A 19,783-nucleotide genomic window follows, 5' to 3' on the forward strand; every position below is an offset into this window, starting at 1 on the left:
CTAAGGCTCCCTATAGGTTGAAAGGCCCCTCACGGGTTTTTCTTCCTCACTCTCGAATAGGTGAGAACTTGGTTCGTTCAATTAAGAAAGGTGAGTATGTTAAGGATATATATGTATCCATGTCAGGGGCCCAGTTGAACGCTTGAGTAAAAACAAAATATGAATTTGAACCCAATATACTTGGCCTTCTTCTATTCTTTTCCCTGGCGCAGCTGGGCCATCCTGGACTTGAACCAGAGACCTCGCCCGTGAAGTAAATCATCGCACCTACCGTCCAACCAATTGGGAGATAATCAATAGATTCCTTTTCGGGAGCGATTTTGCTCAATAGGTTGCCCTCCTTGTTTTGTTAGCTCCACCTACTTGTGGAAGAGGGGGGTGAGTTGATATTAAGGTGTCAAGGCCGAAAGTCGGCCATAGTGATCCGGGAGTCCCGTGTGGAAGGAAGTAAGCTAAGCAAGAACGCAAGAAAGCCTTCTCGCAAGCAAGGGGAGGGATCGTTGTTTTTTATTACTGAGGGTGTTGATGTACTTGGAACCTAGACCGGTTACCGTCTTCTTGTATCGAAAGTTGTCTCCCCCCTCCTCTTTTTGTTATATATATATATATATATATATATATATATATATAGGTGGGTTATTATACAACCATTTACATTTATACAACAAATACAACCCAATCTTAACCGTCCATTTAATTTGATGAATATGTGATTTTATATAAGTTTTGATTGTTTGCTAATATAAAATATTAATCATAATTAATGAACATTATTCATTTTCCATAAATATTTAAATAATAATAAATGAACTCCAATCATTTCTATAAATATCTCAATTAATTGGGTTGTATTGGTTGCACAAATAGACATGGTTGTATTTGAAATATACTATATATATATATATATATATATATACACACTAATTTATCATATTATTATATATAATAAAGTAATTAATCTAATTATAGTAAATTGAATAATCAACCCAAATTACTAATTTATCATTTTATTTTATTTTATTTTATTTTAAAAAGAATATTAATTATCTTAAATGATTGACTCACGTTGGATCTCACACTTAACTAACTTAGCACAATTAACTTCATTTGACACATTCCAATGTTTATTTGGAAATGCTCTTGAACTTGTGAGTGAAACCTTGAGATTCAGATGCGGAGTCAGGAATTTTGATTGAGGGAGGTTCGATTGTTCAATGTCATACTTTGTTAAATAATAGTGACCATTCAAACTAAAATGGTACTTTGATATGAAGTTGATATGGTCCAAGTCTGATATATGCTCGACTAATTCCACCTTTCAAAAATTTAAAAGAAGTTATAATTTACACATATGTTATCTGAAAAGTTAAAATAACTTGTAATTTCTCAAGATCAACGATTACATCCAATTAAACTACGGTTTGAATTTTTTTTTTCACTTGTAAATATTTTACATTATTTATAGTTCTATTTTTACTATTATATTCGAGTATAAAACATTCAAATAAATTTAATTGATGAAGGTGTAAATAGTTAAGTTCCTTTTAAAATTATGTTATTTTCTAAATGAAAACCAAATATTATTAAGGATTAGAAAGGTACTTGCGCAATGCAGTGAGATACATCTTGATTTTAATATTTCATTTTATTCTTTATTTCAGTCGATGTTATAGTATGTTCTTATGTGATTTTGAAAAAACGATGATGTTTTATTTTTTTAATAAAATATAAACTTGAAGATATCATAAAATTTTGACAAAAGTATATAGATATTAGTATCAAATTAATTACTTAAAATTCCTATTTTTTGTTAAATTTTTACTTTAATTTTTTTATTATAATTTAATTTAGGTTCAATAACGAAGTAATTTATATTTGGGTTAATAATATAATATTCTTATAAAAATAACAATTAATTATTTTGTTATAACTCAATAATTATCCTAATTATATTTTAGATTTTTTATATCTTAAAATGAGATGTTTATCCTCTATTTAATTATGTTTATCCGCAGTTAGTTACACGAATTCAAACATAGAACTTTAATAAGTTGTACTTATGCATAATTTACTTGTAATCTTGAATTTTAAGTAATATGCATCAACATACAGTACTTTATGCATAAAAAGTTGTTTTTAAAAGTTTTTGTCAAATGCTTTATAATATAGTATAGATTGGACTCCGGTGAGAATGAAAGTTAATGTGATAAACGTAAAAAGAGATCTTCACTCTTATATGCACATTAGAATGAGACGCACCATGTTATTCCTCGTATCAATGCGATACTAATTAACTTACTTATTTTACAGATTACTCCTTGTATCAATGCGATACTAATTAACTTACTTATTGTACAGATTACTCCTTGTATCAATGCGATACTAATTAACTTACTTACTGTGATATATATGGGGCTTGGGCCTCTTTCTCTATACTAACTTATAAAACAGATTTATCAAAAGTCTTAAAATCAATTTTTAGTGCACAAAGTCTTAAAAACAACTCATAATGCATTAAGTACTATTACTTTATGCATTCATTCTAAAAATATCTTAATTTACAATTAAAAAACATATAGTACAAGTTACCAATGCACATTATTAATTTTTTTTTTCATGTTCCCAAGATACTTTTGACACATTTCACTCATGTTTTCACCCTCTCATACTTCTACGTCTTCTCCTCATCCCCAAGGTGATATTCAAACCGATATTCATCATGAGTTATTAAAAGTTCTCTCATTCATTTCTCATTCAATTGTTCTAGAACTCTCGGTCTTGCTCTCGATCTCTTGATTCTTTGCTCTTGGTGTAAATCGAACACATTTGTGTAGTCGTTTAAATATGTTGGATTTTAAATATATTGGATTTTAAACGGTCATGCAATTTTTTTCACTGATAGACTGAAATTGGAACCATAACTTTTATGTATTCAAATGTAAAGACCAAATATAACTTATATCATCATTAAATCTTCTCTAAGAAATCAATAAAACTTCAAAATCATTAAAATTCACGACTTCCGCCGTATTATACAAATATACAACTAGTTTAATATTAAAATCCTTTTATATAACAAAGCTTAATGGGGTTGGACATGTAGTGGGGGTGTCTCTCCATTGGCTATGCTTGTGTTGAGAGTCTTCATGATTTTCAACGTCATCAATTCTTTTCCCCTTTTTCGGTTAGAAAGGTGTGAGGAAAAAATTCTATCTTTCTAAATAATTCGTTATGGTGTGTTATGACCTCGATGCTTGATTTCATCGTCACGTTAATTCTATGGCGCAACTTCAAGGCATGACTTCTATTGTAAAACGTTATGATGCTTTACGACGCGTTAATTTGTAAGACATGAGTTTTCTATTTTACCTTTTTAAACATATAACTCGGAGGATAAATGATAATTATGAACGAGACTTAAATAAACATTAAAAAGAAACATAATCTAGAAAGGGTAGTCGAATAGGAATTTATTTGAAGATTGAAGAAAGTAGTAAGTAGACCCAAGAGATTTATCTGGATTTTGCATTCTTGATATATCTTGTTCTTGTAAGCTTAATATATTTATACAAATGGTTCTTCTTTTCTATCTGATTTTATAACTTTATATCATGTATACATACATATGGCTGGATTACGGTGAGAAAGAGAATTAAGGTGAGAAGCGTAAGAAGTGTAAGAACTGATATCCCCTCTTAGATGCACATTAGGATGAGATGCACCAGATCAATCCTCGTATCAAGCGCTATTCATGGGTAGGCTTGAGATTAAAGGTAATTAAGGGGCCAAATCATTTCTTACGCTTCTCAATTTAACTCTTCTTCTCACACGATCCTTTGTCTACATACATATATGTATACATATGATCGCCTTAAGGCATACATTGAAAAACGCAATGGTCTCGCAGTAACTTTTTAAGGCTTAAGGTTTGCTCTCACTATCACATCACATCTAACATCATTTAGAACCTTGGAAAAAGTGAATATAAGCAATTTAGTATATATTTTTCTGAATTAAAGTTATATTTTATAATTATTAGTTACATTTTTAATATAAGTTTAACTTATCTATACTATATTATAAAGTATTCGACAAAAACTCTTAAAAACTATTTTTTATGCATGGAATATTGTTTATGATGCATATTACTTAGAATTCAAGATTACAAGTAAATTGTGGGTAAGTACAACTTATTAAAGTTTCATGTTTGAATTCGTGTAACTAACTGCATATAAATATGATCAAATAGAGGATAAATATCTCATTTTAAATATAAAAAATCTAAAATATAATTAAGATATAGTTATAACAGAATGTTTAATTATTATCTTTATAAAAAATTATATTATTAAACCAAAACTAAATTACTTTGTTATTAAATCTAACTTAAGTTATAATAAGAAATTAAATTAAAGAAGTTACGCAAAAAAATGAGAACTATTAAATAGTTAATTTGATACTAATATCGGTTTATTTTTTTTCAAATTTGTAAGCTATATTCAAATTTACATTTCATTCAAAAATAAGAACATTATTGTTTTCTCAAAATCACATAAAATCGTATTATATCGATAAAAACAAAGAATAAAAACTAAACATTAAGATTAAAATTTATCTCGCTGTATCGCACGAATACCCCTTCTAGTATATTCAAAAGTAATTGAAAAACAATTTAAACATAATCCTAGTAAAGAGAGAGAGAGAGAGAGACAAACATGAACTTTTTATTTACTGATTTAAAAATTATACTTATTAATAAATAAAAAACTTATATAAGAACTTAAAAAAAACAAAATTGATAAATACATTTTATAATTGTTAATTTATATTATTAATAAATTTCAAACTTTTTTCTATATTTTTTAAAGATTTATTAAAAAATATAATAAATTGGTAAGAATACAATACAAAAATCAAAACAGAAACCTGTTTTTCGAACATTCGAGTTCTTACAAGAACTTATGATTTGAGAAAAATTCTAGTGGCGATTTACATCCTTATACTTTCAAACGTTACGATTTTTATCCCTCTTGTTTGGAATTATTTATTTTTTGGTCATAAAAATAACTCTATTAGTGATTTTCTATTAAATAGGAGGTTAAAAACGTGAATGAGTTATAAAATCTCTAAGAAGTTGTTTGACAGTTGTTGAATGGTTTAGTACAGGATGATTAAGTGGTCAGAATTATTAAGAGGCTATCATGATATAATGTAAAATGAAATATATTTATTTGGTGATTATTTACAACGAAATTAGGACGTTGAATGATCAAGAGAGACACATGATACAAAATCATTCAGAGAGTTTTAGAATCATTAAGAGACAAATTTTTTTTTTTTTTGTCAAATAAGACTCAACTTTTAACAATTCAGATACTATATCTTAATGGAACTATTAAGAGGAAAACAAACAATCCCTAAATATCTATATGAATAATTTTGTTGTATAGAAATATTAAAAAATTAGGGTTGGGTTGAGAATTGATGTTGAAAGTTATATATACTGATAAAAGTGGAATTAACGACTCGTTCTCGATTTCACGATTGCGTGCTCCTTCATAAATATACGTGATGACTCCTTGACGTGGCAGATAAATCCTTAATTTACTACCTTTCAGGACTGATCACGTGTAACGACGTACCACCGATTACCCTGTTACCTACTCATCTCTTCACTTGTCATGTTTTATCAACGTCTCTCCTTTCACCTCCTATCGTGGACCATCACGTAGCCTAACTGGGATCAGCATATGCATGTGTATATAAAGGTCGACCAACATCTCACGATTTTGCAAACAAGTTCAGCATTTCTTCCTAAACTCTCAGGTAAATTTACAAATCTCGAGTTTTATACATGAATTTTTCAGCTCAAGTTGCTGTTCTTGTTTGGATCAGATTCAGATCTGTAAATGTTAGGTGTGAGGGATGCTCCACCAGTTCGTTACAGCCTAGCTTTCATTTGATCTGTCTTTTGCGTAATTTTGAAGATTAATCATCTAGTCGGTAGCAAAATTTTAGTAACGTGCATCCGATTTCTTTGATCGGCTATTTAAATGGAAGTTATAGCATTTTTAATTTGAGCCCAAGGTTAGGGTTTTAGTGCAGATTGAATATCAATTAGGTAATTTGAATTGGAGATTGGATCTTCTGAGATTGTTTTTAAGTTTGCACTATTTTCTGTTGAATTTTGTAGTTGTGTGTCTGTTATAATTTGGAAGGTTTCTGTTTTATGTTAGATACTGTGAAGTGTGATCCGAAGAAGATGGCTACACAGGGTACTACTGGAGCAAACAATGCTACTACCAGACCGCCGCCGAATCCTTCTCCTTTACGTACTGCGAAGTTTTTCCAGGTATAGTGTTGATGTTGCGTGAACGATCTTGATATTGCCGCATCTTTTGCTGTTGATTTTAAGTTAAATGGGGATGTGTGTAGGAAAGAAAGAGAAAGTATGAACAGTTACTCTCCTCTTGTCCCTTCCCCTACTTGAGGGTGGTCAATGATCACTTTGTCTATCAAGGCTGGAGAAACTTAGCTGTTTTTTGTAATATATATATATATGTTTCTCAGTTGAAATGAATCTTGATAGGCCAACATGAGGATATTGGTTACTGGAGGAGCTGGTTTCATTGGCTCTCACCTAGTGGATAGATTGATGGAAAATGAAAAGAACGAGGTATGCAGTTGCTTAAAAGTATTTTTATGAAATTCAATACTAGAAAGATGCATTTGACTGAGGTCAAGAGGATCTGCATTATTTCTTTGATTAAAGCATCTTGCTATTTTTCTTAGGTGGTGGTTGTAGATAATTACTTCACAGGATCAAAGGACAATCTAAAACAATGGATTGGTCATCCCAGATTTGAGCTTATTCGTCATGGTATGTGGTCCTAGTACATTAGTTCATTATATTGCTGCAACAAGAGTCGTGTTGAGTTATCATTTTGTTGAATGCCATTAGGTTTCTATGTCACCATAATTCAACATTGCTCAGTTTAATTTGGTCATATACATCAAGACCATCTAGTTGTGACTGCTTTGCTTGTTGATTCTGCAGTTTCACCAAGCAGGGCATTGGCTTTGATGATCTGTCCAGTCTATCTAATTTTATAAGACAAGAGAAGATGATAAATAGATCGATTTCATTTATAATCAGCAATCAGTATTCTTGTGAGGAATGGTCTTGCTATTTTATAAAACAATAGAAGATGATAAATAGATCAATTTCATATATTTAATCAGTAATCAGTCTTCTTGGTGAGGAATGGGCTTGCTAAGCCAAGTGATGCTTAGTTCTTATAATTGATGACGTAAAAGTTTTTCTATTTCATAAAGCTTGAGCTTGGAGAGGATCGGAACAAAAGAAACTTGTCTCCTGAACTATGTATCTTTGTCTCAAATCTCCATCATTGGAAATCACTAGGATTTTATAATATCTTCTCATAATTGGCCAACTCTGCAATTATATTGACCATAGACCTAAGTACAATATATTTAATTAGTGATGTGATCCATGAGATATCACTCACTTGCAGAGGCTTCAAGGTAAAATATGTACCTTGACAACTTCCTAAAGTTGGATGGTGTGAAAGCAAACGTTAAGCTTGTTTATAATAATATATGATTATTGGGAGACCGAAAAATTTCCATTCAAGTAGAATGTCCTAAAGGCTACATAATTGGATGATCATGGCCTTTAGAACCAGCCAAGATTTTTTGGACGCATTATGTAGCACCCTAGGTGATTTTTTGGGAATTTTATTGCATCTCTTATTTCAGTGCAACATAACCTATTCCCATGGCATTAAACCCTTAGATGCAATCATTATAGTACTAGTTTGTAACCGAAACCCTAACCCCAAAAAATATCTATTTTGCCAGCATGCTTTATAGTGTTGAAATAGTGACATGGTTACTGATTTTAACGCACCATTGAAGTAATCAGGCTTTGCCTTCCAATCACCAATGCCAGGGAACACATTTTCCTCTTTGTCTTTACTTTCTTCTCTTCTTTGGGATGCAGATGTCACAGAGCCATTGTTGATTGAGGTCGATCAAATATATCATCTTGCTTGTCCTGCTTCCCCTATTTTCTACAAACATAATCCAGTGAAGGTATCTTACCTTTAATCAAATTACCATCATGTTAGTTGAGAAAAACGATTTTTCCTCCTCTTTTTTTGTTTTTCATTCTTGTTTTATCTCTGTTCTTTTATTATCCCTTATTTGTAATGTATGGATCTCAAACAGACAATCAAGACAAATGTGATTGGAACTTTGAACATGTTGGGACTTGCCAAGCGAGTTGGAGCAAGGTGTGAAACTTTCTTCTTGATTTATGGTGTTTGGATATTATAAACATAATTAACTAACTGTAGTTCTTTTACCTACAGAATTTTGCTGACTTCAACTTCGGAGGTTTATGGAGATCCTCTTGTGCATCCTCAAGATGAGAGCTATTGGGGAAATGTTAACCCCATTGGTAAATTTACAGCACTCAAACTTCTCAGCCTTCAGCCCTTCACTTGACCACTTGTTCTTCTTCATTTTTCTTCATGAAAATGCAAATAATCTTTATTGTTGAACCATTTCTGACTGAACCCTTTTCCCCAGCAACGATCTCATCTTTTACCTGCAAGTAAAACAGCATACATCTTAACTAATATTGTTTTTGTTTACAGATTTTTACTGCCCATTAACTCTTTCACAATCAAAAGACAAAAACCAATTATGATTCGTGTCCATATATATAACTGTTTTGTAAATGAGTAACTATGAGGTATAGAATTGGGAAGATGATGACATGGATGTTGTCTTGTATGTATGTATTGCAGGAGTTAGGAGCTGTTATGATGAGGGAAAACGAGTAGCTGAGACTTTGATGTTTGACTATCATAGGCAGCATGGAATAGGTGAATACTTGTCTACTTGTTTGTTACATTATGTAAATAAAACATTAGCTTATTTGGTTTTTGTGCAACAGAAATACGGATTGCTAGAATCTTCAATACATATGGACCTAGGATGAACATTGATGATGGTCGTGTTGTCAGCAATTTCATAGCTCAAGCAATCCGGTACACTACTTGTTTCTGTACCAATTTTAGCATGTTCCTTTTTTTTTCATTACAAAATTTTATCAAGACTAGTTTTTGTTTACAATTAATTACTTGTTGTATAGCAATGAACCATTGACCGTTCAATCACCTGGGACTCAGACTCGGAGCTTCTGCTACGTCTCTGACATGGTAATCTACAACTTTTATATATATATATATATATATATATATATATATATATAATTTAATGTAGCACCTTCAGTTTATTTAGTAGTGTTGTTTCCTTGTTTATTATGATCAGGTTGATGGGCTTGTTCGGCTTATGGAAGGAAACAATACAGGCCCAATCAACATTGGAAATCCAGGTTCGTATTATTAATATGTATATGTATGAATGTATGTATGTATGAATCAGTAAATCTCTCATGAGACAGCAATGATAAGTTTTTTTTTCTCATTTTTGAACTCAGGTGAATTCACGATGCTTGAACTTGCAGAGAATGTGAAAGAGGTCAGTTCTGAGGTTGTGTTTTTCTTATTTCTCTTGTGGGTTAAGTCATAAATGAATAGAAATGGGAAATTGACATATACTGTGTTTGTGTGAGTTATAGTTGATAAACCCAGAAGTGAAAATCATACATGTGGAGAACACACCTGATGATCCAAGGCAAAGAAAGCCAGTGATCACCAAAGCAAAGGAGTTGCTAGGTTGGGAGCCAACAGTGAAGCTGGTTGATGGGCTTCCGCGTATGGAGGAAGATTTTCGCAAGAGGCTTGGAATCCCTAAAAATGCATAAGAACTTCATACTATTGTTTTTGGCTGCAATTTCATCCTTCATCCTCTCTCTGTGTGTGTCTGTTTTGTAGTTTCTACGTTCACATATATATATATATACTCTCTGAGTAACGAATGATGTGTTGGTGGTGAATGATGGTATGTCTTAGAATGGATACATGGACAATTCGCTACTTGATTTTGTTATCTATACAACTTATAAACCAGATTTGATAAATGTCTTAAAGACAATCTTAAATGCATAAGGTACTACTTATTTATGCATAAAGTCTTATTTATACTAACTTATAAACCAGGCTTGATAAATGTCCTAAAAACAACCTTAAACGCATAAGGTACTACTTATTTATGCATAAAGTTTTATCTATATTTATACTACCTAATAAACCAGATTTGACATATGTTTTAAAAACAACCTTGAATGCATAAGGTACCATTTATTTATACATAAAGTCTTAAAAATCTTAAAAGTACTATTTGTTGATGCTTTATGTACAACTTAATAATGCTTCATAATCCATTGATAATACATCAGCCATGTGCTTTAGTCGCTTCATCCTCCCAATGTGCTTTAGTCGCTTTCCAAGATGTCGATTGAAGCTTCTGTTTTTTTGATTTCACTCCCAAATCGAAGCTTATGTTCATATTTAAAACCTAATGAAAATCGACGCCTGGTTTTAAAGAGAGCTAAAAATTGAATCTGGACAAAAGAAAAGATTAACATAAAGCGGAATGTGGTTTCAGATGAGATATTGGAGTTGTTCTCTAATTTTCTAAGAACCATAAGGTTTTGGTTTTATCTTCTTGTGAGGGTTTCAGCATCGATGGACTTGCTACCATTGCCGCCAATTTGTTCATTTGGAATATGGGTTCTTCTACTTCATTTTTATTTACTTATTTTATTGATATCTTTTTGTACCTAACTCCAGATTCTTAACACAGTTCCAAATTACGAGAACTCAACCAAAAGAATAAGAAAGCTTTAATTCTTGGATGATCCAGAAGCCTACTGCATAGGTTTCACCATACATGAACCCACAAATGACTGGTAGCTAATATAACTTGCAGAAAAGCTGTTTATATGGCATTGGCGTGGGTACCGGTGAAGCTGAGTTTCTTGCTCAAAGAATGAATTGTAAGATCTCCTCTATTCCGTTTCAATATTTGGGTCTTCCAGTAGATGCGCAGATGGGCAGAAGTAGTAGTTGGAATAAGTTAGTGGATAAGTTCCAAGAGAAACTCTCCGCCTGGAAGGCCAAGTCCTTATCGTTTGGTGGTAGAAAGATTCTTTGTAAATCGGTTCTTGGTAGTTTGGGAGTTTATCTTTTTTCTCTGTTTAAAGTCCCGGAAAAAGTGATTAGCACCCTTGAAAGCCTTCGGAATCATTTCATTTGGGGTCGGTCTGGGCAGAGTAGAAAAATTATCTGGGTTAGGTGGAAAGTTGCTTGCAACACTTTGGACAAAGGTGGTATTGGTATTGGTAGTTTGAAGGCGCTCAATTGGAGTCTTCTTGCTAAGTGGTGGTCGAGGTTTTTAATTGAAGAGGGTAGTCTTTGGAGAGATTGTATAAAGGCGTTTCATGGTGCTAGTGGGGGTATTTTTAGTGACGGTTGTAAGAAACCGGGTGTATGGGGAACTATCGCTAAATGGGATTCTCTCATCCGGAAAGTTGGGTTGAATGTTAATAATTTCTGGGCGATTGACAGCAATGGCTCTCGCCGCTGGGCTCTATCCGAGGATGGGATTTTCTCGGTTAAGACGTGTCGGGGAAAGATTGACGAAGGGGTTTTACAATCTGACGGAAGTGTTTCGAAGTGGAACAAATTAGTTCCTGGTAAAGTGAATATGCTTATCTGGCGTTTTTCAAAGTCTAGACTCCCCACTAGACATAATCTTTTCCTTAGAGGTGTCCAAGTGAGCTCAGTTCTCTGTCCTTGTTGCCTAATTCATACAGAAACGGAAAATCATATCTTGTTTGGTTGTTCGACTACAAAGGTGATCGGTGCGTATGTAAAGAATTGGTGGTCGGGTTTTCCTTGCCAAGCTACCAATTTGGCGGAATTTTTTTCTGCAGCACAATTTCCTTTCAAAGGGAAGAAGGTTAAGGAGGGCTTGGAAGTWATTCTCATGGCGTTTATTTGGATGATTTGGACGAATCGGAATGCGTTGGTCTTCAACAAATCCGGTAAAAACCCGCTGGTAATTTACAAGGATATTGTGCTTTTTTCTTTTAATTGGATTAGAATCAGATCGAAGTCTTGTAATTCTCTTGATTGGAATGTTTGGTGTACCAGCCCTTTAACGGCTCTTTTATAAGTGCTAGCATCTTGCTAGCCTCGGCGGTTTCTTAATAAAATTGTTGTTTCTAAAAAAAATATTATGATGCAACCCATGGATCAAAAACAAGCTCATTACAGCAAACCCAATGTAAATCTCAAAACAACATCGTTAAGTACACTGTGAATGTCAAAACAACAAATCATTGGCAAAAAAAATACCTCATGATATAGGAGATGTAAGGGCTTTTAGTAGAATAACACACCTGGTGGATTTCAATATCAAATACTGAGCAAAACCCTAAAAGAGCGATTATAGACAGAAAGGTTCTCAATCACAACGCACATATTTCATTGCGAGGAAGCATACTAATTTTATCAGGAGAGGGAGATCGTGAAGAGCAAAGAAATTGGGAGCGGGGCATTTCGAATTTAGTGGTGAAACTGGGTCTACAAGCGTTGAGGATGAAAAGCATTTGAGAGTGATTTTGAGGATTGTAGAATAATGGGAAGCCAGTTCTTTCCATTTGAAATTCAAAACTGAGAGTTGAAAATGGTTGAGCGGGAATAGCAATTGTTTCAAACAATCTGGGAGCTTCCAATCCATCATAAATCTGAAGAAATTCTCTATTCTGGTTGCTGCAATTAACGTGTTCGACGAAATGCCAAAGTGGTAATGATACATCTCAATTTGCCCCACTGTTTAACTGCTCAGCTTGAATGGGGAAGAAAAATAAAAGATTACTACGATTTCAAAACCCTAAAATATTACACCAAATTCTTATTTCAAATGGTTTCTCTCTGAACCCTATTTCGACAGAAACATTTCAAGAAAGATTGATCAAATCTATCTTCAGGTTCTAATTCTACAAAAATCGTACATAGAATTAACTTATGATTCGAATCCAAACTCTTCAAACACAAATAAAAGAACACAAATCCTGGTGTGGATTTTAAAAGTAAGAATGTGTAAGCATTTAGCCTTGATTCCATTAAAATCAGATAGATTCATCAATTACAGATCACCAGCCAGAACTTTTCAGCACTAAATTGTTCTAAAATAACCTGATTCATCACAATCGCTTAAGCATAATATTCACTACACACCTCATAGATCTACTAACCACCAAATCCATATAAAGTTCTTCCCTGCCTCTTCAAAGCATAGACAACGTCCATGGCCGTCACAGTCTTCCTACGAGCGTGCTCAGTGTATGTAACAGCATCACGAATAACATTCTCCAAAAAGATCTTGAGAACRCCRCGCGTCTCTTCGTAGATWAGACCGCTGATCCTCTTCACTCCACCTCTCCTTGCTAGCCTTCTAATAGCAGGCTTGGTGATTCCCTGGATGTTATCCCTKARAACTTTYCKGTGACGCTTTGCTCCTCCCTTTCCCAACCCCTTTCCACCTTTTCCACGACCAGACATTGTGAGGATATGGAGAAAACTTCTTGTATCAGAGAATTCTTGTGAGAGAGGTTGATGAGATTAGAATCATGGAGTAGGGTTTATAAAGGGGGGTGATTTCATGGAACTGGGAATTTTGAATTTTGAGCGGTCAATCAAAAAAATCGACGGTGGATGTTCAAGATCCGCGTGATGAGACTTTAACGGATCTGAGACGTTGATAGACCTATGATCGATGGGCAGGAATAGTTCGGGAAAAGTGGTGGATCCGTGACATGGAATGTGATGCTGGAGGCATTATTTGAAGAAATGTTTACTTAGAGCCCTCCAAAAATGACTTATGTTTTACATAACAACCATCTCAAATTCAAACATTGTCCCAAATCTGAAATTATTTTTTAATTAACGGATCATTTACAAAACGCTTATCCAATAAGTGTTTGTTGGGTTCCTTTACCTTAAACGATGAACATGGCAAAGATAATCTTACCCGGTAAAAAAAATGACATATGACGAGAGTTTTACACAGCAAGTGAGATTGACGATTTTTACCGATTAACGCTTGTCGGATAAATTGTTGGATATGATGTCATTTCAATGGATTAGAATCTTACTCGTTAAGATAAGTGAGAATATTGACTTTCGTCAATATGCACTTATCGATAAGCATTTGGTTAGAGAGTCCCTAAGTTTTTAAATTTTCCAAATAAAAAAGCCCAATTTTGTATGATTTTTCAGTTCAAAAGTTTTTTAATATAAAGAAAATGGAAGGATAAAATAATTTGTTATATCATTTTTATTATAAATGACATCAAATTAAAGGTTTGATCATCTTATTTAACATTTTAATAGTTAGATGACTTGTACATTTTTGTAGATTTATCGGCCGTTTACCCAATTGCTTACCCGGTAAGTGCTTATCGATAGAAGTCAACACTATAGTTTACTTTGATGCACAAGATTTTAGTACATCAAAATATATCGAATGCAACAATTGGGTAAGTGTTTACCTGGGTAAAAGTCGTCATCTTCACTTACCAGGTAAGACTCTCCCATCATTCTCATCGCTCTTACCTGGTAAGATTCTTGGCCCTTCTCTTGTTCATCCGGTAAGTAAGTGTTTAGTAAACGATCCCGTAATGACCTCCTAGTACATTATTCGTTGTTTCTTTATTACTTAGTCGTGCAGTTTATTGTTTGTCTCAACAAATTTTTGTTTGTCCATTAAAAATAATCAGTTTTAAGTAGTAACATTTAAGTGTATATATCCATTGACTTAATTATAGGGTGTGCCAACTTGTGTTTAGAACCGACTATTATGATGTTCAAAAATCATAATCAGATAAATAATTCCAACAAAATGATTAAAGAAGTTTTTGAAGAAGTTAAACCATTCTGACTCATAAAAAGTTGATAAAGAATTTTTGTAAAAAAAACATCTTCTTGAACTTTGTTATATATCTTGTGAGGTGCATTGAACAGGAACTATCAAGATATCAAATATTTTTGGATAATTGTTGAGGACTTACAAATGTCATGAACAGGTAATCTTCCTCTTCTTCGTGTCCAAATTTTTTGCAAAACATGCATTTGATACTACTCAGACCTCTTCCTCTAAAGGATCCTCTACCTTTTTTATCTGTTATCGTTGGACTTGAAAAGCTTGATCTTCCCGTTTTCAAGTGTTCCTGCTAATCCTCACCTCATGTGTTTGCAGTGACACCATGAGTTCATCAACAGAATAGGAGGCAAGATCTTTAGATTCTTAAGTATGTTCCATGCTTCATGTGTTGTGGTTGTTGATGCTGTCCTTGAGAATTTGCTCTCTCATACACAGCTTATTGGATGAAAAATATTGCTTTTGCATCCTTTTTTTTCTGTTCCCTTTTGACCCTCTTCAACTCCTTTTTCCACAAGTCTTGTGCTCTGAAAAGTGTCCTCATTTTCACACTCCAGAGCTCGTACGAATTTCCCTTAAAGACTGGAATCTGGGGTTGGGATATGTTGATTGCAACATTGGTAGATGCCATTTGAGATACACAGAAACCTAGATAGGAACCTGACTCTGATACCATAATGTTAAAGAAAAACAGATCAAGAGAATCAATTTACTGCAGAAGAATGGAATCATATATTACGATAGAATAATGGCTTTAGATAGGCCTACATGAAGCTGGAGAAGACAAGACTAAATAGATAAAACACTTCCTAATTAGTAATTAGGCATCAAATGGTGAGGCTGCCCATGCGATAAGTTGGAATGGCAAGCAAGGGCTTAACCCTAGCCATTGTCGTTACATATTTTTCGTTCATATCCAACTCAATCGCTGAAACACCATCTGGTAGCACCCAATCAAAGCAATGTACTAAGTTGGAAACAGCCAAGTAAATGCTTAGTAATCCCAAATTCATCGCAGGACACCCTCTTCTACCTGTGCTGAATTGCATCAGCCGGAAATCAGGTCCACGAAAATCGATTTCACTTTCAAGAAACCTCTCGGGAAGAAACTCTTGCCAATTTTCAGACCAAACCTCTGGATCATGTCCAAATGCCCAAACATTTACAAAAACTTGTGTGTGTTTTGGAATGTGGTAACCATCAATCACTACATCCTCCATAGATTTATGGGGCATTAACAATGGAGCAACTGGATACAGCCTGAACGTTTCCTTAACTACCATGTGTAAGTAACTCAACTTTGCCAAATCTGTCTCCTCCACCATTCGTTTATCTCCAACAACATTCGCCAACTCCTTTTGAAGCTTCTTCATAACTCGTGGGTGCTTAACAACAGCAGATAGAACCCATTCAATGGAGGTTTTGGAAGTGCCGACTATTGCGGCTACCATGTCTAGTAAAATAGCTTTCGTACTTGATCTATCGATCGTAACCGATAGATAGTCGTCGCCAATATCGGAATACTTGTTTTTCACAGACAACAATGTTTCTATGAAGCTCATTTGTTGAAGTCCAGTTAGAGTGTGTTCTTCATTCTCAGTTATCAAAGCCTCCAACATTTCGTCAACGTCCTTACTAAATGATCGAAAACGTTGAGTCAATCCCTGCAAAGCAATACGAGTATTATCATGGGTATCTAGCTAAAAAGTTCTTTACGTACATGATTCTTGTTTGAATTTAATCATCATTTTCGTTAGGGATGGCAAAAAAAACCGAAATCGATAGTGAAAACCAAAACTTTCGGCCCGGGTTAGGAGACATTTTATCGGGGACGGGTCGGGGATCGGGGACGAATTAGGGGATTTTAACCGGGACGGGGCGGGTATATATATATATATATGTAATATCATTAAAAGAAAATAGTAACATTAGAATTTAAAAGACTGATATCTACTTAACCTCAACAACTCAAATAAAGTTCACAAAAAAGTCTAGTTTATTTGTCTAAAATCGTGATTTTAGTTGTACGATGTTTGAATTTCTGTTTAGTTTTATATTATAATCTAATACATTGTTTGTAATTGTTTCGATTATGTTTGAAACATTTAAACTTACATAATTAAAAAATTGTAATTTACTTTTAATTGTGAAAATTAGCATATTGTAATTTTTTCCAGATCAGTTTCGGGTTCGGTTAAAACCAATGGTGAAAAAGAGAATTTTTACCCTTAACGGTTTCCCCAACGGGGATCGGGGAAACCCCGGGGACCCGATAAGATCCCTGACAGGATCGGGTCAATTACGAGGATGGTTTTAGCTATCGATTTCGGGAACGGAGATACCAATACTTAGCCCGAACCCTACCCGTTGCCATTCCTAATTTTCATGTTCTTATATTATTGCCAATTTCCTTTTTTTTTCATGGTTTCAAGCATGAGAAGAATTTGCACACAATTAAGTCATTTACACAAAAAAGAAATAGAAAAAGGTTTCCTTATGGCATTTGAATTCACGATGTATAACGAATGAGTGGTACTCCCAAACAAACGTATAGTTTCATATTTAAACACCTTAAAAGAATTAGAGGTTGTTTGTTTATCTCTTAATAGTTTCATTAAGAGGCAGCATCCGAATCGTTAAAAGATGAATTTTGTTTGGCAAAAAACACAAGTCTGTCGCTTAATGGTTCTAAAATCTTTTGAATGATTTCGTATAATGGGTCTCTCTTAAACATTCAGGGCTCTAATTTCATTGTAAGCAATCATCAAACAATTATATTTCATTTTATACTATATTATGAGAATCTCTTAATCATTCTAACCACTTAATCATTCTGCATCAAACCATTCAACAATTACCAAAGAGCCTCTTACACTTAACTCCTAAAATTTTGTGGTTTCATAGGCAATTTCACACCCCGAAAGATGGATCCTTCCCTAAGTGGGAGGATGATGGGAGCTCACCAACGGTTAATAGGTCAGCCCATGACTAAGAGCGTTCATATTTATGTATAATGAGAGGTTTTTCAAGACTGTAAAACTTTTTCAAGGTTATTCATCAGTGAGAAGTCTTGGAAGAGGTTTTTTAATAGATTCTCCGTCGAAAGTCATATGACTGGACAATCAATCTATTTTCTTAGATGTTTTTCATACATGATCACTTGTAACGTTACAGAATTTATTAAGTTTCCAAAAAACTTGAGATATAGACATATATGGAATTTGTATTTATTAATGTATTTAAATTAACTAGAATGGTACTTGCACAATGCATCGAGATACATCTTGATTTTATTGTTTCATTTTTTTTTGTCGCTATCGATGTTATAATACGATTGTATGTGGTTTTGAGAAATTGATAATATTTTTATTATTGAACAAAATATAAATATGAATATATTATAAAATATTTAAAAAAACACCAAACTAACTATTTAATTTTTATTTTTTTTGTGTATTTATGTAATGCATTTTTCTATTTTTGGTTTAATAATATAATTTTTTTTTAAATATAATAATTAATTATTTTGTTAGAACTCGATAATTATCTTAATTATATTTTAGATTTTTTATATTTTAAAATGAAATGTTTATTCTCTATTTGAGTACCACTGTATATCATAATGGGTATCACATTGTGTATCTTTGTGATTACTTGGTACCTGCCGGATTAATGTTCACCGGATGCCGGAGATTGGAGGTCGGAGAGATGAGAAAGGAGAAAGGAGTTTTTTAAAAATACCTAAAATGCCCTCTAATTATAATTTTAACTCAAACTACCATAATTATTAATTTTCTAATTTATCTGTTGATTTATGGTTGAGATTGGATCTCACAATTACCACAAACTAATCAGTTCTCCCTTGAATATGCCCATATATATATATATATATATATATATAAACCTGGCTCTGATACCATTCGATACAGGATCGGTCATTATAATTATAATAGAAATATATATAAAAGTGATATAGTAATGAAAACGCAAGCAAGATTATGAAAAGATACCTTTATTGATTAAACAATCTTGAATACATTTGTCGTTGAGACAATTTGAACATACATCTGGAGCAATGATAAGATTGAAATTTAAAGATTTTGAACATTGGGAAGTAGAAAATTTGAGAGAAGGTTGTTTAGACATAACATTCTATCTAAGGGTTTTTTGTGATTAGGATTTTTTCGGTGCCCTTGAATGAGAACTTCTATTTCCTTTTATAGATAGATTCTTGAATAAATGACCGGCACGTTCCCTTCATTTTGAACAATTATTGGATATTTTTGACTTGAAAACCGGTTGAAGAGCCATCTATTATTGTATTTTGAGAGCCATCTATAATTGTACTGACATATGGAATCTTTTGACTCTAACGTCTTCTCTTTGGGAATAGTAAATGTCATATAGTCTTCTTTTGAATAGGAAATGGCATATGAAAAACTCCTTTTGCTTTAACGTCTTTTTCTTGAATAGTAAACATGCAATTATTTGATAAGATAACAATTTTGAACAAGATGTTGTCTGAAATACCAAAGAGTGTATTTCATATGTTTTGATAAGATATATTTTGATAAGATACAAATAATTGCTTACAAAAGCAATAACCCAAACACACACAACTCTTGAAGATTAAAGATCTTCATAGGGATCTTGAGCATCTTGATATAGATTTTGAGAAATTTATGAGATGGTGTTTGAATTTTGAGAAATTTCTGAGATGGTGTTTGAACTTGAAGGAGAGCTTCCTTGTTTGATTTCTTGAATAAGTCTTTTAAACTCTTCTCTTGAATCAGCAGCCAAAAATTGATTAACTTCGTCATCTTCTTTATTTTGGCTTGATGGT

At 33.1% G+C, this 19,783-nt stretch overlaps 3 protein-coding genes across 4 annotated transcripts in view; 1 reads left to right on the top strand and 2 right to left on the bottom strand.

The window, feature by feature from the left end:
• Nucleotides 1-5,735: 5,735 nt before the first annotated feature.
• LOC112524125 (UDP-glucuronic acid decarboxylase 6-like) lies at nt 5,736-10,028 on the top strand. 2 transcript variants are annotated; one of them, XM_025133789.1, is made up of 13 exons: nt 5,736-5,826; nt 6,237-6,352; nt 6,590-6,676; nt 6,793-6,880; nt 8,024-8,115; nt 8,251-8,315; nt 8,394-8,482; nt 8,835-8,912; nt 8,984-9,077; nt 9,182-9,248; nt 9,361-9,424; nt 9,530-9,570; nt 9,671-10,028. In XM_025133789.1, the coding sequence occupies exons 1-13, from the start codon at nt 5,751-5,753 to the stop codon at nt 9,854-9,856; spliced, it is 1,143 nt and encodes a 380-aa protein (XP_024989557.1). In that variant the 5' UTR covers nt 5,736-5,750; the 3' UTR covers nt 9,857-10,028. The 2 variants fall into 2 exon arrangements, with proteins under 2 accessions (XP_024989557.1, XP_024989558.1); XM_025133790.1 differs by lacking the exon at nt 5,736-5,826 and adding an exon at nt 5,856-6,121.
• A 3,054-nt stretch (nt 10,029-13,082) lies between these two features.
• LOC112524126 (histone H4-like) lies at nt 13,083-13,612 on the bottom strand. Its single transcript, XM_025133791.1, has one exon. The coding sequence runs from the start codon at nt 13,560-13,562 to the stop codon at nt 13,251-13,253; it is 312 nt and encodes a 103-aa protein (XP_024989559.1). The 5' UTR covers nt 13,563-13,612; the 3' UTR covers nt 13,083-13,250.
• Nucleotides 13,613-15,658: 2,046 nt separating this feature from the next.
• The window catches only part of LOC112525340 (cytochrome P450 CYP736A12-like), an 11,018-nt gene continuing 6,893 nt past the window's right edge, over nt 15,659-19,783 (bottom strand). The window contains exon 2 of the mRNA XM_025135429.1: nt 15,659-16,604. Within this exon, the coding sequence (XP_024991197.1) occupies nt 15,768-16,604 (837 nt within the window). The 3' untranslated portion in view covers nt 15,659-15,767. The remainder of the gene's footprint in view (nt 16,605-19,783) is intronic.

Source organism: Cynara cardunculus (assembly GCF_001531365.2).
Source record: "Cynara cardunculus var. scolymus isolate 2C chromosome LG 13, CcrdV1, whole genome shotgun sequence".
Taxonomy (NCBI): domain Eukaryota; kingdom Viridiplantae; phylum Streptophyta; class Magnoliopsida; order Asterales; family Asteraceae; genus Cynara; species Cynara cardunculus.